The sequence below is a fragment of the Aristolochia californica genome, unplaced genomic scaffold (genome assembly GCF_029961685.1).
Source record: "Aristolochia californica isolate CCGP_79_NKW_82.1479 unplaced genomic scaffold, dmAriCali1.0.hap1 SCAF_15, whole genome shotgun sequence".
Lineage (NCBI taxonomy): Eukaryota > Viridiplantae > Streptophyta > Magnoliopsida > Piperales > Aristolochiaceae > Aristolochia > Aristolochia californica.
Window position 1 is genome coordinate 4,647,003 of NW_027181826.1, and position 22,431 is coordinate 4,669,433.

At 37.9% G+C, this 22,431-nt stretch overlaps 1 protein-coding gene and 1 pseudogene across 1 annotated transcript; both read left to right on the forward strand.

The window, feature by feature from the left end:
* Nucleotides 1-1,620: 1,620 nt before the first annotated feature.
* Nucleotides 1,621-2,971, forward strand: LOC137951056 (pyrophosphate-energized vacuolar membrane proton pump-like; annotated as a pseudogene).
* Nucleotides 2,972-7,410: 4,439 nt separating this feature from the next.
* On the forward strand, nt 7,411-21,197 carry LOC137951945 (succinate--CoA ligase [ADP-forming] subunit alpha, mitochondrial). The gene is made up of 7 exons (XM_068798945.1): nt 7,411-7,694; nt 8,796-9,005; nt 9,221-9,391; nt 17,825-17,948; nt 19,565-19,626; nt 20,659-20,740; nt 20,823-21,197. The coding sequence occupies exons 1-7, from the start codon at nt 7,482-7,484 to the stop codon at nt 20,960-20,962; spliced, it is 1,002 nt and encodes a 333-aa protein (XP_068655046.1). The 5' UTR covers nt 7,411-7,481; the 3' UTR covers nt 20,963-21,197.
* The last annotated feature ends 1,234 nt before the right edge of the window (nt 21,198-22,431 follow it).

Below are 22,431 nucleotides of genomic sequence, written 5' to 3' on the forward strand. Positions count from 1 at the left end.
TGGTGAGTTCGCTGGTAACCCTGGATTGCAAGATGAGTCTGAGGATTTCAATCTTGTTCTTGAGGGCCACAAAGAAGATCACCGAAAGACCAAATGAGTTCACAACCTTCCGAATGAAGGTGATGAGGAAAGTTTGGATTTATTAGGACAAATAGGTATGTTCAATTTCCTAATTCATGATAATGAGGAACTTTTTGATAGTGTGGCTGAGGTGCGAGAGAAGGGGGAGATTGAGGTGAATGGTTTTGTCTATGGGGGATGTGAAATTGCCAGTCACGAGGGAGTGCAAGAAATTGATAACATGAGAGAAGGTGTAATTGCTCTAAGGAGCATGTTTCCCACTATTGAACACTGTTGTCAATTTTCTGCCCATAAAGGTAGTGTATATGTCAACCGAAAGCAAATGGTTTCTGTGAGGCCAAATGATGAAGGTAAAATTAATCTCAAAGAAATTTCAAGAGGACACATGAAGACTGTAATGATGACTTATATTGCTTTTCATGAGAACAGAATCAAACTCTGGGCGGAGACTGAACAAGATATATTTGATGCAAGTTTGTGTGGGCATATTGCATTTGCGTATGATCCATGGCCATCAATTTCTAGTGGTGCCAAAGAACTAGTAAAAACGATGCTGAGAGCAGATCCTAGAGAGCAACTTTCTGAAATTGAAGTTCTAAATCATACATGGGCCCGTGGGAGTGGGGATGCACATGACAAACCAATTGACAATGCAGTTTTAACTAGAATGAAGCAGTTCAGGGCAATGAATAAGCTTAAAAAAGTTGCCTTAAAGGTAATTGCTGAGAATCTTTCTAAGGAAAAAGTCATGAGCTTGAAAGAGATGTTCAAATCTATGGATACAAATAACAATGGCACAGTCACTTTTGAAGAACTGAAAAGTGGGCTGCCAAAGTGGGGGACTAAGCTTGTATACGGCTTTTGAAAATTTTGACAAGGACAAGAATGGATCCAAAGCGGGACATGCTGGTTTGGCAGCACAGGGGTTATGCTGAGATCCACCTAGTGTTGGGGGGTGAGGTAGCCTGCCAGATATATGTTCAACTGCTTAGAAGGATTCAAACAAGTGTTGGGTGCAGATTTGAAATGGTGCCAATTGATATGGGAGGTGCAGCTGAAATTTTTTATGTTGTCAAAATAAATAATCTGGGTGCTGCCAATGGAACATTAGAGCCTGCAGTCAAACTTTTTTTAGCACTGCACACTGTTCCAGTAGTATTAAAGGTCACTTTGTTCCAGCAGTATGGATGGTCAATCTGCCCACAACTCAGTTAACCAATCTCTTGCAGTGGGGAAATCTTATACCTAATGACAAGCCTACAAGAACAGTAGAGTCCTAGAATTCTACACTAAGTGGGTCTGTTAAAAAGGGGAATGTGATGAGTGCTGGATATCTACAGGGCAAACACCTAGGCCATGGGCTGAGGCTGTTTAGGGAGATGGAGAAGTTGGGTGGGGCAGGAGAGGCCAACCAAGTAGTTGATAGCATGACATGCAGAGAAGGGGCAAGGTTACACTAGCTTCCACTGGCAGAGCCAATAAATGCCAACTTCTCTGCTGCTGCTACAGCAAGTCACCAGAGAGCACTAATTGCTCTTTGTGAGTCTTCTCATTAGAAGTATAACAATGTTGTTGTTGCCAACTCAGCCCTAAACCATAGTGGTCTACGGATGGAGAAATTATATTGCTATTTGTGAGACCATCATCAGGTATGGAATCCTTGTTCAAGATTTTATTAAGTCAAGTCTCATGAGTGAACACGACTGTCCTTTGAGCTACACAATACATATCTACAAGCAAAGGCCAATAGTACATGTCCTTGCTGATATGGTGACATATACCATCCTACTAAATGCCTATGGTTTGGCTGGGAATATAGTGAGGGCACAAAACATTTATGAGGAAGGAAGACATATGGCAACAGTTGGAGTCGCGAAACCAGTTCAGAATTGGCACTTCTTCTTCTGTGTTGCTATTGGATTGTGGGTTGGACTCCTTAGTGGATACACCATAGCATATTACACTAGCGATGCTTACAGCCCTGTGCAAGATGTTGCTAATTCCTATCAGACAGACATTGCCACAAATGTGATCTTCGGGCTTGATCTAGGTTATCAATCTGTCATTATTCCCATTTCTGCTATTGTTGTCAGCATTTTTGTCAACTTTAACCTTGTTGCCATGTATGGCATTATAGTGACAGCTCTTGCAATGTTGAGCACCATTGCTACTGGTTTGGCCATTGATGCATATGGTCCCATTAGTGACAAGGTTGAAGGTTTTGCTGAGATGGCTGGCATGAGTCACAAGATACACAAAAGAACGGATACCCTTGCTGTCGCTAAAACCACTACTACTGCTTATGGAAGGGGTTTGCCATGGGATCAGCTGCCCTAATGTCTTTGGCTCACTTGGGTGCCTTGGTGAGCCATGCTGAAATTCCCACAAGGAAGGGTTTAACACCTAAAGTCTTCGTTGGGTTGATGGTGGGTGCAATGCTTCCATATTGGTTCTCTGCCATGACCATGAAAAGTGTGGGAAGTGCAGCCTTGCAAATGGGCGCTGAAGTGAGGAGGCTGCTTCACGCAATTCCAAGACTGATGGAGGGAAGAGCAAGGCCTGACTATGTCGCTTGTGTCATCCAGTGGGTTGATGCGGCTACCACAGAGGTCACTTGGGGAGCTATGGCGATGTCAGCACACCTCCCTACTTTTGAGCTTGAGGACAAGCTTGTTCTCCAGGGGGTGTAATGTTATAAACCCAATAACAGGCCGAGTCATGCAGAGACGCCGTGGCTGAGTCAATTACTCTGGCTGAGTTAGTTATTGAGTCATTAAGTTTGTTTTTCAAGTTAAATGTCATGGAGGGGCAAATCTATAATTTTCCCTTGAACCTTTTGCTTTTCAAATTAAATGTCATGGAGGGGCGAATCTATAATTTTCGCTTGAATCTTGTGGACATGAACCCTATTTAGAGGGGAAATGGAATGGATAAAAAAGGAAGTCAGAATTAAGGTTAAACAGAGGGTTTGAGTTCTCCTAAACAAGCTTGGGGGAAGTGTGTTCTCCTTAACGAACCTAGGGTTTTCAAGCTTCCCTTCGGCTTGATTTTTCTTTCTTCTCTTCTTTTTCCCTACAAATCGTTGTATTAGATCCGAGACTGTAACACGTTGCCAACTCTGTTTTTGCCGAACGTTGTTGTGGTTGTCGGTTCTGCCTCGAGACTGCGGAGGGGGTGTATCTGGCAAGACTTGTCTGTGGCGATGGAGACCGATAGGAGCCGCTCTGTTCGGCGTTGTTGGCAAGGAAGACTGAGAGCTGGTTGTTCTGCTGATTGCCTCTCTGTTCCGAACCGCTCGAATAAGACGACTTTGTGAGTCTGTTTTTTGTTTCTGGGCGGTGGATTATTTCCTCCGCCGAGAACTCTATTTTTGCCTAGAAGATAGGTGCTGATTAGAACCAACAAACCAACATACCAAGTCTTAGAGTCTTTCCGCGAGGGGGAGAAGAAGAAGTTCATTTGCCGAGCTGTTTGGTGTCGTCGCCGAAGAAGAAGAAGAAGAAGAAGTTGCGATTAAATTTTTTGGTTTTGAGTTTGAACTGTTTGGCACCATTTCTGAAGAAGAAGACTGTTGTTTGGCGCCGTTGCCGAAGAAGAAGAAGAAGATTTGGCACTGAAAAAGACAACAATCACTGATCCTGCCGAATTATTGTTGAGCTATTTGTTGTTCTTTCGAGTTATTCTGACGGATCCTTTATTGTCGAAAATCGGCTGGGTTGCCATCTCTGGTTTCCCTCTATGTTCAGTGCCATGACTGCTCTGTTTGGAAGCGGGGAGGAAGATGACTGTCGATTTAAATTGTTTCCTAGGTAAAGGAAACTTATTTGATCTAGTGTCGGGTCGGGCCTGTTCTGCTCAATCTGGACTAGGCTAAGTTAACCCAACGGGCAGACGCCAAAACTCATTTTGTTCGCTCATCCAGCAGGTCAGACCAACTCGGACCGAGTCCACCCGGTTCAGGTCAACTTAGGCATGTCCCACTCACACTTCTACCTCGATATACATGCCCAAGTTTTATACATATTTCTTCCACTACTCGGATATATTGGTCTACTATTTGACTCGGTGCGACTCAGTATTTTTTCTATGGCTGGATTATTATTTTAAAGTATTGACAGCTTATTCCTTGGTCAGTATATTATTTGGTACAAATACTTGCATTGGAGTATTTTATGGGTCACTTTACAAGGTTTATTACTCTGGTTCATGTTATATGTTGGAAGATGGTTGTGTTATATGGGCACAAGCCCATTTCAGCTGCAGCTATTGTGTCTCTTTGGATGAGACATTATTATTGAAGAAGAGGTGGCTTCAGTATATGTTACATCACCATGACGGATGAGCTTATTACTACATCCACTACCCGTAAGGACATCTTTATTATTTCACCGTGATAGAAGAGTTTATTACTAACTCTATGTTATATCCCCATGAATTGGCATTTATTACTCCTACCACTTGAGAGTCGTTGTCCTGTAGAGGAACACACTGATGGAGGGTTTTTTTATTACACTTACTAACAACGTATCGACCCACTACCTACATTAATAGGAGTGGCACTACCTACAGAAGATAGGAGTATGTCGAACATCCAACATGAGTTATTTGACTGGATTATGGAGCAATGTCATACGACTTGAAGTGATTTTACTCTCACTTATCTTATGCTAGTTGGGCCTCATGAACGAGAGCACCAACTTGAGGGGGAGTGTTGGAAGATGTGGAGGACTGCCATTTTCTACAAAAAAAAAGATTTTACACACCATTTGCAGCAAGCTGGGAGTTCATGATATTCTCTCACCCCTAGCTTGAGGGGGAGTATTGGAAGATGGGCCCAAACCCACACGACCAAGGAAGACCCATAAGCCCAAGTGTGTTAGAAGATGGCCTAAGCCCATAAGACCAAGGAAGGTCCACATACCTAAGAATGTTGTAAGATGGGCCCAAGCCCATAAGATATGGACCCACAAAAGAGTTTCAGTTTAAAGGTGTTTTAGTCATGTTTATCTTCTATTTATTTTGGGTTATTTAATTATGTTAGGACTTATATTTAAGTGTTAGAGTTTGGGTATAATTAAGACAATGGTAGTTTTATTATAATTGGACTCTACTAATAGAGGTTCATGTACTCTGATTATAATAAGTTAATGAAATATTTATCTTTTCCATAAATTCAACACCCTCGTCGCTAATTTTAATTATAATATTTTTAACTAGATGTTAAAATGGCTTCGTTCATGGTGAATTATTTGAGAAGGTCTATATGATTCAACCAACTATATCTTTGGTATAGAAGTACTTCAATATAGTCATGGTATAGTTTTGTTTCACAGGAAGTACATGCTCCATTTACTAGTTTCAAATAATATATAATATAATTAATCAAAAGTAGAAAGTGGAAAGTTATCATTCAAAACCAATTTAAGAAACATAATCCAAAAGAATAACATGTATATACAAAACAGAAATACTATGATCGATAGAAAGGAAAAGGTGTCAATCTTCAAGCTACTTGCCATAGAGTTTCATAATTGGCAACAATAGTTGGTAAACAAAAATAAAAAGAAAAACAACACAGACTCATTAATTTCTACATCTTTCATGCGGCCAACTACAATCGATAATAAAAAAACAAAAGGCAAGTTCAAACTTTTTAACAGACAAGCAAATGACAAAAAAAAGGGAGAAAGGAAGAAAACAAACAAGGTTTAAAGGAAAGGAGGGTTTTAATGCAACTATATATAACGAAATTGAAAAAATAAAAGAAAATATCAGAGAATGAAAGAGAAAGAACCAAGCAAAATATAAAGAATGAAAAACTAGTCCTCCAGTTTCAATGAAAATAAATCCATAAAACAATCACTTGGTGTGCAAATAGAGAAAGATAGATGACTTCATAATCATATTTATCATTTTCTAGAAGTGTTCATAAGCACAAACCAGTGGTTTCCCTTTAAATACCCAATGCAAAGACACATGCCAAGTAAAATAGACTGGAATAAAAGCAATCCTTAGACTTGTAGAGCTTTGAACATAGATAATCTGTCAATTGGTTGGAACCCACTATTCTCAGCCTTGGAGATTGGGTCTAAAGCTCAGAAAAGGCCCATGTTTAAGCTACAAATAGGACATAGAAGCAAGTTGTCATGGTCTACAACTCAACTTTAGGATATCAACCAAAAACTACCTCAATAGCAATGGGGTAAGAGGTTTTGAAAAGCTCAACCTAAACAAAATAAAAAATGAAGATTAGTCTATGTCCAACTTACTCAAAATGACAACAAAAATCCATCATTCTAAGAGAATAATAAATTGTTGCTTTGGGATGAAGGGTTCTAGGGTTCTAGTGTTAATAGGTGTTTCACAAAATGAATGTTTTGGAGTGTATTAATTGAATGGCTTAGGTCTCTTGAGCAAAACAATACTTGTGATTAAGTTTCTAAGCAAAGAAATAACTAAGAGTAGGGGTGGCACCAAACTAAATCAGCTCGCAAACAGTTCGAGCTCGGCTAAAAAAAGTTTGACTTAGTTCAATTTTTACTTGAGTTTGGCTCGAGTTCATACTTGAAATAAGGTTCATTAAGTATAACAAACCAAACTTGAGATTTTTCAAGCTCAACTTGTTAGCTCATGAGCCAATTCGATATCATTAATTTTTTTTTACGAAAATATCATTTACTCTAATTAATTTCATCAATTTTCTCTCTTAATTGGTTGATAATTACTCTTATTTACCTCAAACCTCCAAGACTATCAATAGTTTAGCCCTTTTGGTCCCTCAACATCTAATGTTATTGTTTGTCAATGGAATAAACACTAATGTTATTAAGTTGATTAATATACATTAGTATGCTCTATTGCAAAGTCTTGGACTTCTTTGTGATAGTCTGTAGTTCAATGGTATTAAGTTCATCATAATATTTTCTTATTTATTTTTATAATTTTAAATATAGGTTAAAGCTTGAACCAAGCTCGAGTTCAAGGTCAAACTCAATTAAAATTTTTGGGTTCAAGTTTGATTCTAATTTTAGTCTTAAAGCTAAGCTGTAGTTAGAACTCAAATTCGAAGTATTCAAATCAAGCCAAATTCGAACGAACATATGTAGGTTGAGTGTCGGTTCCATGCCACCATAACTCTAAGAGAAATATAACTTTTAAAGACTGCCCACTATTGCAAAGACGTCACTCGTATCAACTGTTACTTATCGGATTTTGGGTATCAAAGACGTATCGGGTTCCGAGACGAGCAACCCTGTACCGTCCCGTCCAGTCGTCTCGTCACCTTTGCCCATCGAAACTTATGACCTACTCATTTCACTGATTCTTCTTTCATTAGTTTCGTCTCGAGCGGGGTCTAACGCATTCGCGAAGAGTAACGGAAGGGAAAGGCAAGTGCCGCCATGGCTGGGCATTCCACTAAAATTCTCAAATCTTTAGCTTCGAGAATCCAAAGCGTGCCTTCTATTGCGTCCCAATCGCGCTCTTTTGCTGCCGCTGCTGATCCTCCTCCGGCTGTCTTTGTTGACCATAATACTAGAGTTATCTGTCAAGGAATCACCGGAAAGAATGGTACTTTTCACACCGAGCAGGCCATCGAATATGGCACGAAAATGGTATCGTCCTCTTTTTCTCAACGTTCAACTATTTTTTTTTTTTAAATTTTGTCATTCTGTTTTTTGCATGGGTTGTAGTTTATGAGTGGATCTGAAACATGGGCTCTGCCTTGCGTCTGATTGAGTTTTGGATCCTTGTGTCTTTTGGCTGTTCGCTGTCTTTTGTGCCTGTAAGTTTATTCTTTTACAATCTCATTCTGTAGGCATGTATTGCAAGTTTCGGCAATAAGGACCTCTCAATTCATATGGGTTTTCGTTAATTCTTTCCCCGATTATTGAGTGGGCATCGCGGCACTCCTGCTTGTTGTTATTGTGCTCTCAAAGAATTTATTCTTTTATCTCTAGTAACTCATTCTGTAGGCAAGTATTGCAAGTTTCGGCATTAAGGACCTCTCAATTCGAATGGGTTTTCGTTTATTCTTTCCCCTGTTTTTGAGAGGGCATTGCGGACAGTCCTGCTTGTTGTTATTGTGTTCTCTCAAAGAATTTCTTTCACCTCGTAAAGGAAAAAAGAAAAATAGAAAAAAATGAAAAGAAATTACTACAGAAAGTTATATGCGAATGTGTAGACCGTAATCTTTCTTTGACTATTTTATTGAAGATGATAGACTTAGTAAATTTCCAAAGAGTTGCGTATTTACTTATTTGGTCGTACTGTTATTTCTGCTGCTACTTATGGAAGTTTCTTCAATTACTATCCTTTGTTCATGTTCTGATTCGCTATAGAAAAGTTTGTTTTTTTTTCTCACAATCGTTTGGTACTGGATTCATTTTCTGTTATTTCATAGTTACGTTGACTACTGTTGAGATTGCCTACATTAGTAGACACCCATAGACTCTGATGAGGCTTGATGTGGGCATTGACCCGAAGGTCTTAGTCAGAGTGATATATTTAGATGTAATTCTTTGCTTTTTGTCCACATTATGAACTAATTGAGGTTGACCCTGTAGTTTTGCATGGTCTCGAACTCTTATGTTGATGACACTCAGTTGGACCAGTTTGCTCCATCTAATCTGATTTTTATTTTAATTTATCTTTTTAAGAAAAACTGGAAGGCTAGTCAAAGTGGAGTTTAACTTTGCTTCTGATAATTCTGATAGGTTGGTGGAGTGACACCAAAGAAAGGTGGCACAGAACACTTGGGGCTTCCTGTCTTCAACACAGTTGCGGAAGCAAAGGCTGAAACTAGGGCTAATGCATCTGCCATATATGTTCCTCCTCCATTTGCCGCGGCAGCTATTTTGGAGGCTATGGAAGCTGAGTTGGATTTGGTAGTGTGCATCACTGAGGGAATCCCACAACATGACATGGTATGTTGGTATGTTATATGCTGTAGTTGGGGCTCTATGTTCCATTTGAAGTTGCTCATAATTGACTCATCCAGGAATGCTGCTTATTAGAAAATAGTTTTAACTGTCAATGGTTTGATAAGATGTTGATTTAGCTTCTTATAATGTTGAATGGCTTCTTTCAAAAACTTCATGCTGTTGCACAAGTTTGTAAAGCTTTCCCCCATGCTTGTCAGGTTCGAGTTAAGGCTGCATTAAACAGGCAGACAAAAACTCGTCTTATTGGACCAAATTGCCCTGGTATTATCAAGCCTGGAGAGTGCAAAATTGGGATTATGCCTGGCTATATTCACAAACCAGGACGTGTGGGAATTGTTTCTCGGTCTGGCACCTTGACATATGAAGCGGTATGGTACATCTCTGCTCTATTTATGGATTTTTTAATGGTGTAAAATTTATTAAAAAAGAGAAGAGAGAGAATGGTCGAAAGGTGGTTCCATTCACTACGATTGTAGGAGAGAATCCCCCTCTTTAGCAAGTTTATTGTCAAGACCATTTGCTAATCTCCTTAATAAGTCTAAAAAGTATAGATATTAGCATGTAAATCTAAAATGTGTTCTAGAACAGCTCTGAAATGATGTTGAATGTTGCCTGGATTCTTTCACCAACCGATGACTATGGGAAAGTCACCTTTGACAATTAGATGTTCTTGCGTGCAATGTTGCTTGAAGACTTTTGGGCCAGTATGGACAGATTTGATCTTAACTTCATTAGAATCCACAATGTGGGCCAGAGTTGGTAAGAAGCATGTTGCTGTTATAGTTCAGGAACACCCCACTGCATTCGGCAGATCTTATGTTACTCTGGTAACTGCCATCAAAGGTTAGTTCAATGGTATCCAAGCAGGGGGAAGGGGGAGGTGGTGCGGCCAAGGAAACTTTGACATGCTGGTTAGCAAGACAAGCAAGAAAAAACTAATCTTAACAAAGAACAGCACTTGTGATACCATGGAGTTCTTTTTGAATGCCTCATCATGAAACAAAAACATGTATAAGCTTCTCTGTTAAACCCTCAAAAGGAGAGCATTTACCAGAACTTGATGGTTTCTTTTCTTCAACATGATCCAAGGCACCAAGTACAGGATACCTTCCACCTAGAGTGACTGATGCTAGAGAGAGTAGGGGAGAGCATCTGGTATATTAAAAGGAAGCAAGCATACTTAAATTCCAATTGAAAAGGGCAGTAGCTGTTGAAGAAATTGACACTGGTTCCTTGAGCAAAAGCCATAAATGGTCATCAAGCACACTCATTGTCTGAGTCAATTCAAAGCCAAAAAGATCACTACGACAAAGACACATGGGCCAAGATGTTAGAGTTTGTAGAGCGATTCTATACAACAATGAATAAGAAAGGTAAAAACCAAGGAAACAACAAAGAAGAAGGGGAGGAAATGATGATTGTCTCTTGGAAATGAGCAAGTGTAGTTAATCCACGGAAAAGATCTTCAATTAGAGATTTGCTTGTTGCAAAGAAAGCTCAAGTAGTGATATTGCAAGAAACAAAAATTCGTTTGATGACGGACTCTCTGATTGGAGATCTCTACTACATTCCTCATCCTGGCTGGCTCACCTGTGATGCTTGTGGTTGTATCCTAATTGTTTGGGATAAGGCCTTCTTAGAGGCAATACAGTAGAGCCAGAGAATGTACTCAGTTAAATTCAAGGATAGGGATGTGGGGACCATGTGGAGCCTTCGAGGTGTTTACGATCCCAGTAGTTACTGATGCTGTCCTAAATTCTGGGATGAGCTTTCCTAACCTCCGGATAGCTGGAATACTCGACTAATTTCAGGAGATGTTAACACCATCAGATTTGTAATGGGAAGGCTCCCACGAACCTCATTGTTGAATTCTATGACTTAATCCATGTCTTCTTAGCTTTATTGCAGAAAGGAGTGAGAGGAGAAGATTAGGTGATGAGTAGAAGGAAGAAGAAGGGAGAAGAGAGATGAAGGAAGAGAGAGAGGAACGTGGGAGAGAAAGCAGAGAAAAGGCTCTTGAGAGAATGAGCTCAAGCCCTACTCCCATGTTTATTTATAGCTCTGAGAAAGTTACATAATTTCCATAATGCCCTTGTCCTTCTAGGGTTCATACAACTCATAAAGTTAGAGAGGAAAAACTAAGTGATGTATAAGTACAGTTTTCATCTTTAAAGCTACCCCTCTAGCTGGTGCATAAACATCAAATATACCTAGTTTGAAACATGAATCTTGAAGTAGACTTGTCGAAACTACTTTTGTAAAGATACCTACAAGTTGATTCGTTGAATGAAGGTAGTGCTAAGTGATGACTCCAGCTTGTACCTGTTCTTGAACAAAATGATAATCAATCTCAACGTGCTTTCTCCTCTCATGGAATATTGGATTTGTTAGAATATGTATAATAACCCGGTTATCACAATGATGTATTTAAGATTGCACAAAAAAGCCACGATTAGTTACCAAAGATTTCAGCTATAACATTTCACTGATTGCATGGGCCATTACCCAGTATTCTGCATCTGTATTTGACTTTACCACCACATTTTGTTTCTTGCTACACCAAGTAATAAGATTTCCTTCAACTATAGTGCAATATCCTGAAGTAAATTTCTTATCATCAAGGAGTCAAACCCAATTCATATATGCAAAACCTCTAATATTAATATGTCTATGGACTTTATATAGTAATCCTTGTCTAGGAACTTTTTTAAGATATCGAAGAATTCTTTTTAATGCTTGCCTGTGAGATAGTTGACGTTGATGCAAAAACTGACTGATTACACTCAGAGCAAAAAATATATCTAGCCTTGTTACAATAAGGTAGATTAGCTTATCGACAAGTCTCTGATTTTTACCTACATCTACCTTATTACCTTTTCCAGCACATAATTTGATGTTAGGATTCATAAGAGTGTCCAAAGGCCAACACCCAAGCATACCGGTCTCTTTTAGCAAGTCTACTACATATTTCCTTTGGGACTGAACAATACCATGTTAGGATTGCAATACCTTTATCTCGAGAAAATAGCTTAGAAGGCCAAGATCTTTGTTTGAAACACCTTCCTTTGTTTGCTGAATTCCCTCTTTATCACTATTTGTCAATATAATGTGATCAACAAATACAGCCATAAGGATAATTCCTTGGTTAGTATGCTTAACAAATATCAAATGATCTACTATATATCTCTTGAACCCAAATTCAGTAAAAACTTTATTGAATTTATTAAACCATGCAGTCGGAGATTGCTTCAACCCGTAAATAGATTTTTTGGTCCCCCTCAACCACAAATCTTGGTGGTTGTGACACGTAGACTTCTTCTTGAAGATCTCCATTGAGAAAAACATTTTTGACATCTAATTGGAAGAAAGACAACTGAAATTGCAAGCTAAAGAGAGGGGAACACGTACCATATTAAGCTTAGAATAGGGGAGAAAGTTTCTTCATAATCAATACCAAAGGACTGATAGCCTTTAGCTACCAATCTTGCCTTGAGTCTAGCAATGGTGCTATCCGGATGATGCTCGATTATAAATCCCCATATGCTTCCAACAAGTTTTTATTTTTATTTATTTTTATGTGGAAGTGATGTTAACTCGCAAATTTGATCTTTAGACACAACTACCATCTCTTCCTCCACAACAGCTTTCCACCCTGGATGTTGAAGTGGCTCTTGATAATTTTTGGAGAGAGTTACAGAGGAAAGGACTGCCAAAAAGTTACAATAACTAGAAGACAATCTATGAGCAAAAACAAAAGTTAGTGATAGCATGGGATGCATACTTCTGTTGTACACAAAAACGAGTAGGTTTGCAGAAAGCAATAAGTTGATCATCATATTGTGGGTAAAAAACAATGAGAGGTAAACTATTAGCTTCAGAATCAAGGTGACGACATAGGTGAGGGATCAGGCAATGTAGAGGATCTGTAAGTCTTCCAGTGGCTGTAGTAGTGGCTGGTCTAATGGCACAATTGGTCTAGGCATGCCTATGGGTGAAGGAAACCCTGGTGGAGGAGAAGAAGCATGAGGATAGAACGGTTGATCCTAAAAAATGTAACATAAGCTGAAACAAGTGTTTTATGTAAGCAGGATCCAGGCTACCTGCGACCTGGCTCTTGTAAAGAGAAAGAACCCCACCTTCCTTGGCCGACCCTGGCAGATATACTCCAGGACAGTTGTCATGTAGTCGTTCTTAGATGACAGCACACATATCCCTTTTGGTTATTTTGAGTAACCAAGAATAAGCTGAAACAAGTGTTTTATGTAAGGAGGGATCGTAGCACACATATCCCTTTTGGTTTCTTGAGTAACCAAGAAAAATACACTTCAAGGCTTTAGCATCAAGTTTACTTTTACTGAGACAAATTTTGCATAAAAAAACACAGCCAAACACTTTGGTGGAAGAAGTTGTGAGTTAGGAAATAATAATGAAGATGATGATTTGTCACGAAGTTCACTCAAATGCATTCACTAAATGAGATAACAAGCAATGAGAACAACGTATGACCATTAAAACTTGGGAATATTCATATACAACAATAGTGCACGAGCAACTTCCAGTAAGTGTCTATTCTTACATTATGTTGTTGATGAATATATACACACGAGGTCAGATGAATAATGTGCTGTTGTTTATAGTCAGATTGAATTTGCAAAGAAAGATATTATTTAGCATTATCAGACCAAAATATTTGGACTTTCTTGTGAAATTGAGTCTCAACCATGACACAAAAATATGTAAAAAATGTCAAACACTTCAGAACAATCTTTCATTAATTAAAGTTGTGTCACACGAGTAAAATCATCCACAAATATGACAAAGTAATAGAACGAAGTAATATTAGACACTTGCAAGGGCCCCATACATCTCTGTATTAAAGCAAAATGACTAGACTTAACTTTCTTAGAACTAGAAGGAAAAAAACTTCTAAGATATTTACTTAGCTCAGAAAATTCACAAGACAAACTAGAAAGTGATTTTAAGGAAGGGACTAAAGATTATAATACTGGGAAAGATGGATGACCTAGTTGGTTATGCCATTAGAGGGCCGGCTGATTTCTTGCCACTAGTGCTGAAATTGCTGTATTATCAAGGTAGTAAAGACTTATTTGTTCATGACCTCCATCAATCACCCATTTGGTTTGGTTGTTTTGAAAAACACAATGAGTAGAAAAAAAATGTACAAAACATCCAAGTCTTTTTGTTATTTGATTGATAAACATAAGACTCAAGAGAAATTGGGAACAATAAAAAAAACAATAGAAAGAGGTAAAATGGGAGAAGGAGAGGAAGAATCTATTCCTTGAAATTTAGTTTGTTAACCATCAGCAATGGATACAAACTGCATAGTATGACATGAAGACATGGTTGATAAATTACCAATCTTCTCAATAAGATGATCACATGCACCTAAATTAATTATCGAAGGAAAAGAGTTAGCACATGACAAAAAAGGACATACCTTAATAGTAATGGTAGCAGTGGAAATGATAGGAGGTGAAATCATCACTCCTTTAAGTTTTTGAAAAACTTCATAATCCTCATGTGTGTTATTGTGCTAGTATGATGGTAGGACCTAGAGTTTTTTTTTCAGGAATAGTAGTGGCTTGATTGGTATTGGCTGGTTTTCCATGTAATGTCCAGCACTTGTCACCTCATGATTAAACATTCCATATTAAGTGCAGCTGCATGTAGATTGATAATTAATCATATTGCGGCTTTGGCCTCAGCCTCGACCACCCCGACCTCAGCCTCGACAAGAATTACTACTACCTCTTCCTTGAGAAAGCATGGCAGATGCTTGTGTAGAAGGAAGATCTAGTACTATTGATGCTTCTTTGGTTAGAATATGATACATGGAAATATATGTCATCAAAGGAAGGCTTGGTTGAGGAATTCAAAATCTGAGACTGCACAACATCAAGATACGACTTTAGATTAACAAGTAGTTGTTCATGCTACCTTTCTTGAATGGACTATCTGTTGAAAATGGTTGTGCTAGCTCCCATTCGTGTTAAAAACCTCGAAACTTGTTTTAAAAAAAAAACCCTCGAAACTTTGCAAAGTATTCATTTAAATTATCACCTTTTTTGGTATATATGGCCTGAAACACGTCATAATGCCATATTTTCTTGAAATTGATAGAGGAGTTTCCTTATTGAGTTTAACTATTTGCTGCCTTGAAATTCTAGACAAATATCTCCTTGTTTGGGTGAGACTATTGCATTCCACGTCCTCTTCCATCTTCATATAAACGCACTCTTTTTTGATACCCATGAGTTCATGTTTGGAGTTCTTCGAATTCCTCTCTTTTGTGCATGAAATTCAGTTTATGATTATCTTTAGTACACTCTCTTAAGTGCTAAAAATGCCATGGCTGAAAATATTCAAAATTCTATCCATGACACATGCAAAACAGATTTTTAAAGAAATTACCACCATACCACTCAAGGGTGTTTTCGACTACCTTGCACGACCATGGTCTGTTAAGCAATTTTAGTCACTTAAGATCTCAATGACTATCTGTCTCAACCTCCTCCTGATGAGGAAGATGTCAATTACAAGAAGTGGCTGAAAAAAGACACTCTGGTAATCAGTTAGTTAATCTATGGTATGGAGGAATCGATAGCAAATAATGTGGTGCACTTGGACACTAAAATTATTTGGGATTCTTGCATGCAAACGTTGAAAGCAGAATGAAAAACAATCCTTAAACACATTCAAAGCACTGATTCATAAGTGCAAAAATGAGGAGAAAGAGTAGATATGGGGCTCATCCACTTAGCTTTGGAGGAAGATTCTAGCTAACATCTCCTGTAGTATCTCTATGGCCTTCAATTCATCAATCTGAAATTTGATGAAAAATCAGGTCCTAGCTCCCTACTTTGATACCATGTTGAATTCCAGTACCGAACCCATTTCTTCTTAGCTTTAGTGAAGAAAGATGGAAGGAGTGAGAGGAGAAGAGTGGGTGATGAGTAGAAGGAAGAAGGAAGAGGAAGGATTAAGAATGAAGAAGGAAGAGAGAGGAATGTGGGAGAGAAAGAAGAGCGAAGGCGCTTGAGAGAATGAGCTTGAGCCCTACTTCTCATGTTTATTTATAGCTTTGAGAGAGTTATATTAATCCCATAATGCCCTTGTCCTTCTAGGGCTCATACAACTCATAGAGTAAGCGAGGAAAAACTAAATAAAATACAGGTACAATGTTCATTTTTAACATCCATCAATTTGTGGCTTTGGCAATTTCATTGGAGCTTATGGCCTTGAGGAAATTCAAACCTCCGGACCTTTAATTGGAGCAATTCTCAGAGCAATCCCATCTTATCCAAATTAGACCTTTGGGTTTAATGAAAAGTTTCTCTTCTCCAAAAAAAAATAAAAAATTGCTCTTCGAAGGTTGCATTTATCCGCTCTAAACTTCCTCATCAGTTTTGGGAGGAGAGTATTATTCATCAAATGAATTTTCTTTATCACGAATGCTCCAAAGTGCTTGGGGAGGCTTTCCTGTCCTATCTCACATGTTGAAAGCTTGAGGAACCTTTCCTGTCCTTCCAAAGGAATCTCCACCGATGTTGCTCAGTATGGTTAACAACTGGACATGAGAGAAAGGAAAAGGAGTAAATTGGCAGACCAACCAACATTGACAAGTGTGAGGACCGACCTTGAAGGGAAGTTTCCCTTTTCCATGAGGCAGTGCAGCTTCCTTAATCGAGCGCTTTCTTAAAAAAAAAATGAAAATAAAAAAGCAGCACTCAAAGTGCTCAAAGATGGAGCTCAAAGGGATTTATCAGGTTGGGAGGAGAAAAGAGGGAGTTTGAGGTAGGTGAAGGGAGGGTTGATATCATGCAACCAAGGAATGATGTCATGCATTCAACGGTGTATCTTGGGGGAAATGGAAACCAAACCTCTTTGGCTGGCATCTGTTATTTGGAGTGTTTTTTATTAAAACTTTCAGCCCTTTAAAAAAAGAAAATGTTGGCCCGGAATGAATTTATGAGAGTGAAAATGCGTTGGAAGTTTTTGACTTGGTCAAGGGTACCTATGTAGAAGCAAACTGCATCATTGGCAAATTGGACTACATGGATATCAAGGGTAGGGCTCTAGGACAAATGACGGATCCAGTTTACATTCTTGGCTGAGATAAAAAGACTATGTAGTGCTTCTCCCACTTGGTTGAAGAGAAGGGGGGAGAGAGGGTCACCTTGCCCAAGGTTATGTGAACTCTTGAAAAAAGCAATAGGCGTTGCCACTAGTGAGGGGTATAGAAGGAGGTAGAGGAGGTGCAGCTTTTAACACAAAGTGTTATCTCAAGCCAAAACCCATGGACTTCATAATATCAGGAAATATCAGCATCATCCTGTCAAAGGCCTTCTCTAAGTTATTCTTAATCACCATTTTGGATTGGGAGTCTTATTTGAAATTGTCAATTGACTCATGAACGACCATGGCCCAGACTAAGATTTGTCTCTTAATGAAAGTGTATTCATTGGCACAGATAATGGATGGACCTTCTTCAATTGGTTGTAGAAGACCTGCAGCACCAATTTATAAGGGCTGGAAAATGAGACTAGTTTGCTGAAAGTTTTGTTGGCCCTCTGCTTGGGTCTTCTTAGGGGTGAGGGCAATAAATGATGCTCCCATAGCCTTGCATGAAATGCCTTAAGAATAGAACTGTTCAGATGTAGTACACACATCTTCTTTGATGAAGTTCCAACTCATCTTTTAGAATTATTCATTAAATGCATCCTTTTTTGTATCATTTTTATGCTTGGTTCTAATTGTGTTTTCCTCACATTTGAAAGGTTTATCAAACCACTACTGTGGGCCTGGGGCAATCAACCTGTGTTGGTATTGGAGGGGATCCTTTTAATGGAACCAACTTTGTTGATTGCATCCAGAAATTCCTCGCAGACCCTCAGACTGAAGGTAAAATTTTTAATGAGGCAAAAATGAGTTGTGAGGTGATTCTCCACTGTTCAGAAATTTATTTTCAGCAACTTATTTCTTATTTGATCTTTAATTATTACTTCTGCTAGTGTTTAATAAGAGGTTGCTGGATCTCTGGATAATCTATTTCTTAGGATTCAAACTTCTATTTGTGAAAGGTGGTTAGCCTCTTTTAAATATTTCTAATTACCTGAATATTGGACTTATCCTGCCTAAGATAACTGAGAATGGAGATTTTTAAAGTTCAAAATAATTGAAAGAGATTATCTACTGCTAGGTCAAAGAATAAGCATATCAAATAAAAATGAATAAGCATATTTGGTACAACTGCTTCAATGATACATGTGTAACTTAATTATTATATACAAGTTATTACCACTTTTCTGTGGAAAGGAAAGAAATAGGAGTAGTCAGAAGAAAGAGCTTCAGTGTTGTGCAACTAGTACTTGATTATCTTATCTGATTAGCCTATTAGCCTATGGGCCTACTGATAGCAACTGGATACTGATAGTAACTTTTCTGAGGTGGATGATATTCCCTTGTGATTGGGTATGGATGTTTACCCATTGTGTATTTGAATCGTGATTCAAAAGAATAGCTTTCCAAGGTCTGACACACGCAGTTGTGCACATGCTTGCACATGCACACTCATACACCCTGTAAATTTATTGTCAGTGGGCAATTCCGTAGTAACTGGAAATGGGGTTTATGTTAGGAAGGTGGACAGGTATTTAATTATTCCGTGTTAACTAAGTATATTAAATCGGCTTTTGCTATTTTTTTATTTGGGACGTTGCAATAAGCTAGCCTGATCTATTGACAATATTAGATAGCAGTCTGCTTTGATCTGTCAAACACTGATTTTCATAGCCAAAGCTTTACTAGTTTTTATTTTACTGAACAATTCCTAAATCTGTCTGGTGGCTAGTTTCATTTTACTGCCTATCAGAAAGAAAACTGAAACCATTCATGTTCCTAGGATCCTTGTTTTATCATAACAATCATGTGAAAAGTAGAATAGGTTTATGCAGGAAATATTCTTGTGTTGCATACGAAAGAAGTTATAGAAACTAATTCATTTGGTGATTAAGGCAGCAATTTTTGTTAAAATTCTCCTACGAAAGAATTTAAAGAAAATAATTCATTTGGTGATTGAGGCAGCAATTTTATTAAATTTCTCATATGTCTCCTGCTTTCTCTGTACTTTTTGTGTTTTTTTTCTTTTCGCACCTGATGTTGTTTGTCTATTCTTTTATATTTTTATATTTTATATTTTATTTATGTATTTATTAGTTTTTTTTAAATGCTGTATATTCTTTTATGTTTTTATCAAATTATCATTAAAACATTCTTTTTGGAAAGAGTGGAAAAAGGTTGTGGAAAAGAAAATTTAGTGCCTGGTACAACTGTGAACTGTGGAATTTTTGCTAGTATGGTATAAAATTGTGGAATACCCATTGCAAATTTACATATATTTGGTTAAGACTGTTAGTAAAAATGGTCCAACTACACTAAGCCTGAACTGTACATGTACAATGATGGTGGTTGTGCTGGTATTGGTGAACTTACTGCATATCCTATTATCCTACATCCAGGTATTGTTCTCATAGGAGAGATTGGAGGGACTGCAGAAGAGGATGCTGCAGCCCTTATAAAGGTATTTAGTAGTTATTTCTTACTTGCTGCATTAAGTTATGGTTTTTCAGAAAATTAGATCTTTGTGGCATCTGTAGGCAAACCTGTTATATCTTGAGGGCCTTGTATGTTGGTGATTATGTTGTTGCTATGCGAGAGCTTAACTGCATTTGTTATTGGTGCATTTGATTTTTTTTTTTTCCCTCAACCACTGTGGATGTTAAAAGACAAACATCATCCAGAAAAGAAAAAATTGTCAGTCAAAATTTGACCACAAAGTACTTCACAAGTGAAATTATACTCATTTTGTATACTGTTAGCTTTGCTTGTATGGAGTTTGATCAGCATAAAGTAGGACACTAGATCCAGGTCAGGGAGCCTTCGAAAACATAAAACAAAGGTATGAAGCAGGACCTCGGGAGACTAATTGACAGCACATGTTGATGATATGAAACATCAAGACATTGGAACTGACTGTCCTGTTAAAAAAAAAGAAAAAAAATCTGTACGAAGTACGGCTTAAAATAAACCTGTTCTAGTTTATTATATATTCTTGTATCTTCCTGGGGCCTATGAACCCCAACTAGACGATCCTTCTAACAGGTGATTGCTGATCTATCACATAGTTGTTTAGAGGCTAAACGGACATTATGTTAAATGGTATTCCCTTTGAACTGTTTTGTTTACAGAGTCGAACCTAAGATATGGTTTAATTTATCAGGTTTGTGTATTTCTTTTTTAATTGTGTGAAATGTCCGGGGAGTTGGACCTCTCTATTAAAGACTGCATACTTTTGGTATATGTGGATTGAGATGTATTGAGGAGTGGGTTCTGTTGTTGGCAGATTTCGGCCTTAGAGAAATCTAGTCCTGTTCAGTAACTTCTTATACAAACCAATACAATTGAAGAAAAACTAAGAAAGAGGAAAAGAAGGGGTGGGTAGTTAATTTTTCTTATGTCAGAGTACATCCCACTGGATGTACTCCCGTTCAGAAATTACGTTGTGATTTTTCCTGACTGAGAAGCCCCGATCTATTGCATTGCTATGAAATAGGAAAGTGGAACTCAGAAACCCATAGTAGCATTCATTGCTGGACTCACGGCACCACCGGGTCGTCGAATGGGTCATGCTGGAGGTAGAAACTATATTTCTCTGCTATTCTTTTTTCTTCTTAAATGTTTACCTGTACGTTGAGACTTTGGCATGTCATGGTGCAGCAATTGTTTCCGGCGGAAAGGGTACCGCCCAAGACAAGATTAAGACACTAAGAGAGGCCGGTGTGACAGTGGTGGAGTCACCAGCAAAGATAGGGGCGGCAATGCTTGAAGTTTTCAAACAGCGGGGACTCGTCAACTGAAAACGAATTTCTCATCAATTTCATTTCTTCCAAAAATTCATGCTTCTGCAGAACCGTTGGTCTGTATCCTTCATGGTTTAGCTTAATTCGCTTTCGGGGGATTATTTAAGATGTGGGCCTCAAATGGTCAATAAAGAAACTGAAATGAGGGAAAGTTTTGTAACTTGGACAGCTTCCCTGAGAGATGAGAATGGAAAAAGATTTTGAGCCAACGACTAGAGATGACTTGTCCGAATTTCTCTTGTTTACTGCTTAAATTTCCTTATAATCTACTCAAATCTCCTTGGTTCTCTTTCACTGTAAATTCAACTAAATTCAGCAACAACAGGGTGACTTAGAACAAAATATTTCTGATAATATTATTATCTTTATTTTATCTTTCAAATTAATATTAAAACAAAATCTCAAATAAACATTAACATGAAATAATAAGTAAATATAGAATAAGAAATTTAAGCAGGTCAGATTTTTTTGTGCTAGTTGCATATGGTGATGGGTTCAAGAGGAGACAGAATCAAGCAAAAGCTTCAGTCTGCATTTGAAGCAAGAGTGCTTAAAATTGAAGAGGTTTCTTACGAAGATGATGGTGTCATGGGTGATGCAAAAGAGACTCATTTCAATGGTAAAATTGTTTCTTCGAAATTTGAAATGCAAAGCCTTGTAGAATGACATTCTGAACATTCTTAAATGGAGTGGGTTTGTTTGTCAGCTATTAGAGCAGTTTTAATCTCTGTTTAGACTCTTGTTTTATTTTCCATGTATTTGCTTCTTCTTGCCAACATCGGTCATACGTAGGCTTTTTTTTTTTTTTTGTTTATATTTGGATAGGTTTGTAGAGAGCCAAAGATACGTGGATTTCAAGAGTAATAATATTTTTGGTCATTTCATATTTTATTATATGAGTAAAGAATATTTAGAGGGTGTTATTTGTTATTTTTTAAGACATAACATGATTAGTAGTAAACTTTATTAATGGGTTCTTAATGGGTACCCAATGAATTTTTTACTAGTTTGGATCGGGTTTGGATTTGGGTAAACCCAACCCATTGAGAGCCCTTCATGAGATGTTATAAATATAAATAAATAAATAAAAGAGATGAAAGTTGTTGAAGAAAGTCAAGTGGTATATCATGTAATTAAGAGAGTGAGTAGTATAAACTATAATTAGTTATAAGTTTGAGGATTATTTTTTTATTTGCTTATATATATTAGGGCATTCAAGCCCCACATATATGAATAACATAGAAAGGGGGGAGAAGGCTTATTCGAGTTCTCGACTAAACCCTAATTCTCTCCAACTCGTGCTTCTCTCACAACTCTCTTCTCTTCACCTTCTCTTCTTCCTCTCTTTTTCTTCTTTCGTTTTCTTCTTTTCTAACCTAATTACTTATGGAATAATTCCTAGAATTTAACATAGTATCAGAGTAGGAATTATAGGGTTTAAATGAAAATTCATCAAGTCATGCAAG

Coding starts and splice junctions, on each gene's coding strand:
- LOC137951945 (XM_068798945.1), top strand. CDS start 7,482: ATGGCTGGGCATTCCACTAAAATTCTCAAATCTTTAGCTTCGAGAATC. Junction 17,949..19,564: donor CGCAGACCCTCAGACTGAAG/GTAAAATTTTTA, acceptor TCCTACATCCAG/GTATTGTTCTCATAGGAGAG. Junction 19,627..20,658: donor ATGCTGCAGCCCTTATAAAG/GTATTTAGTAGT, acceptor GCTATGAAATAG/GAAAGTGGAACTCAGAAACC.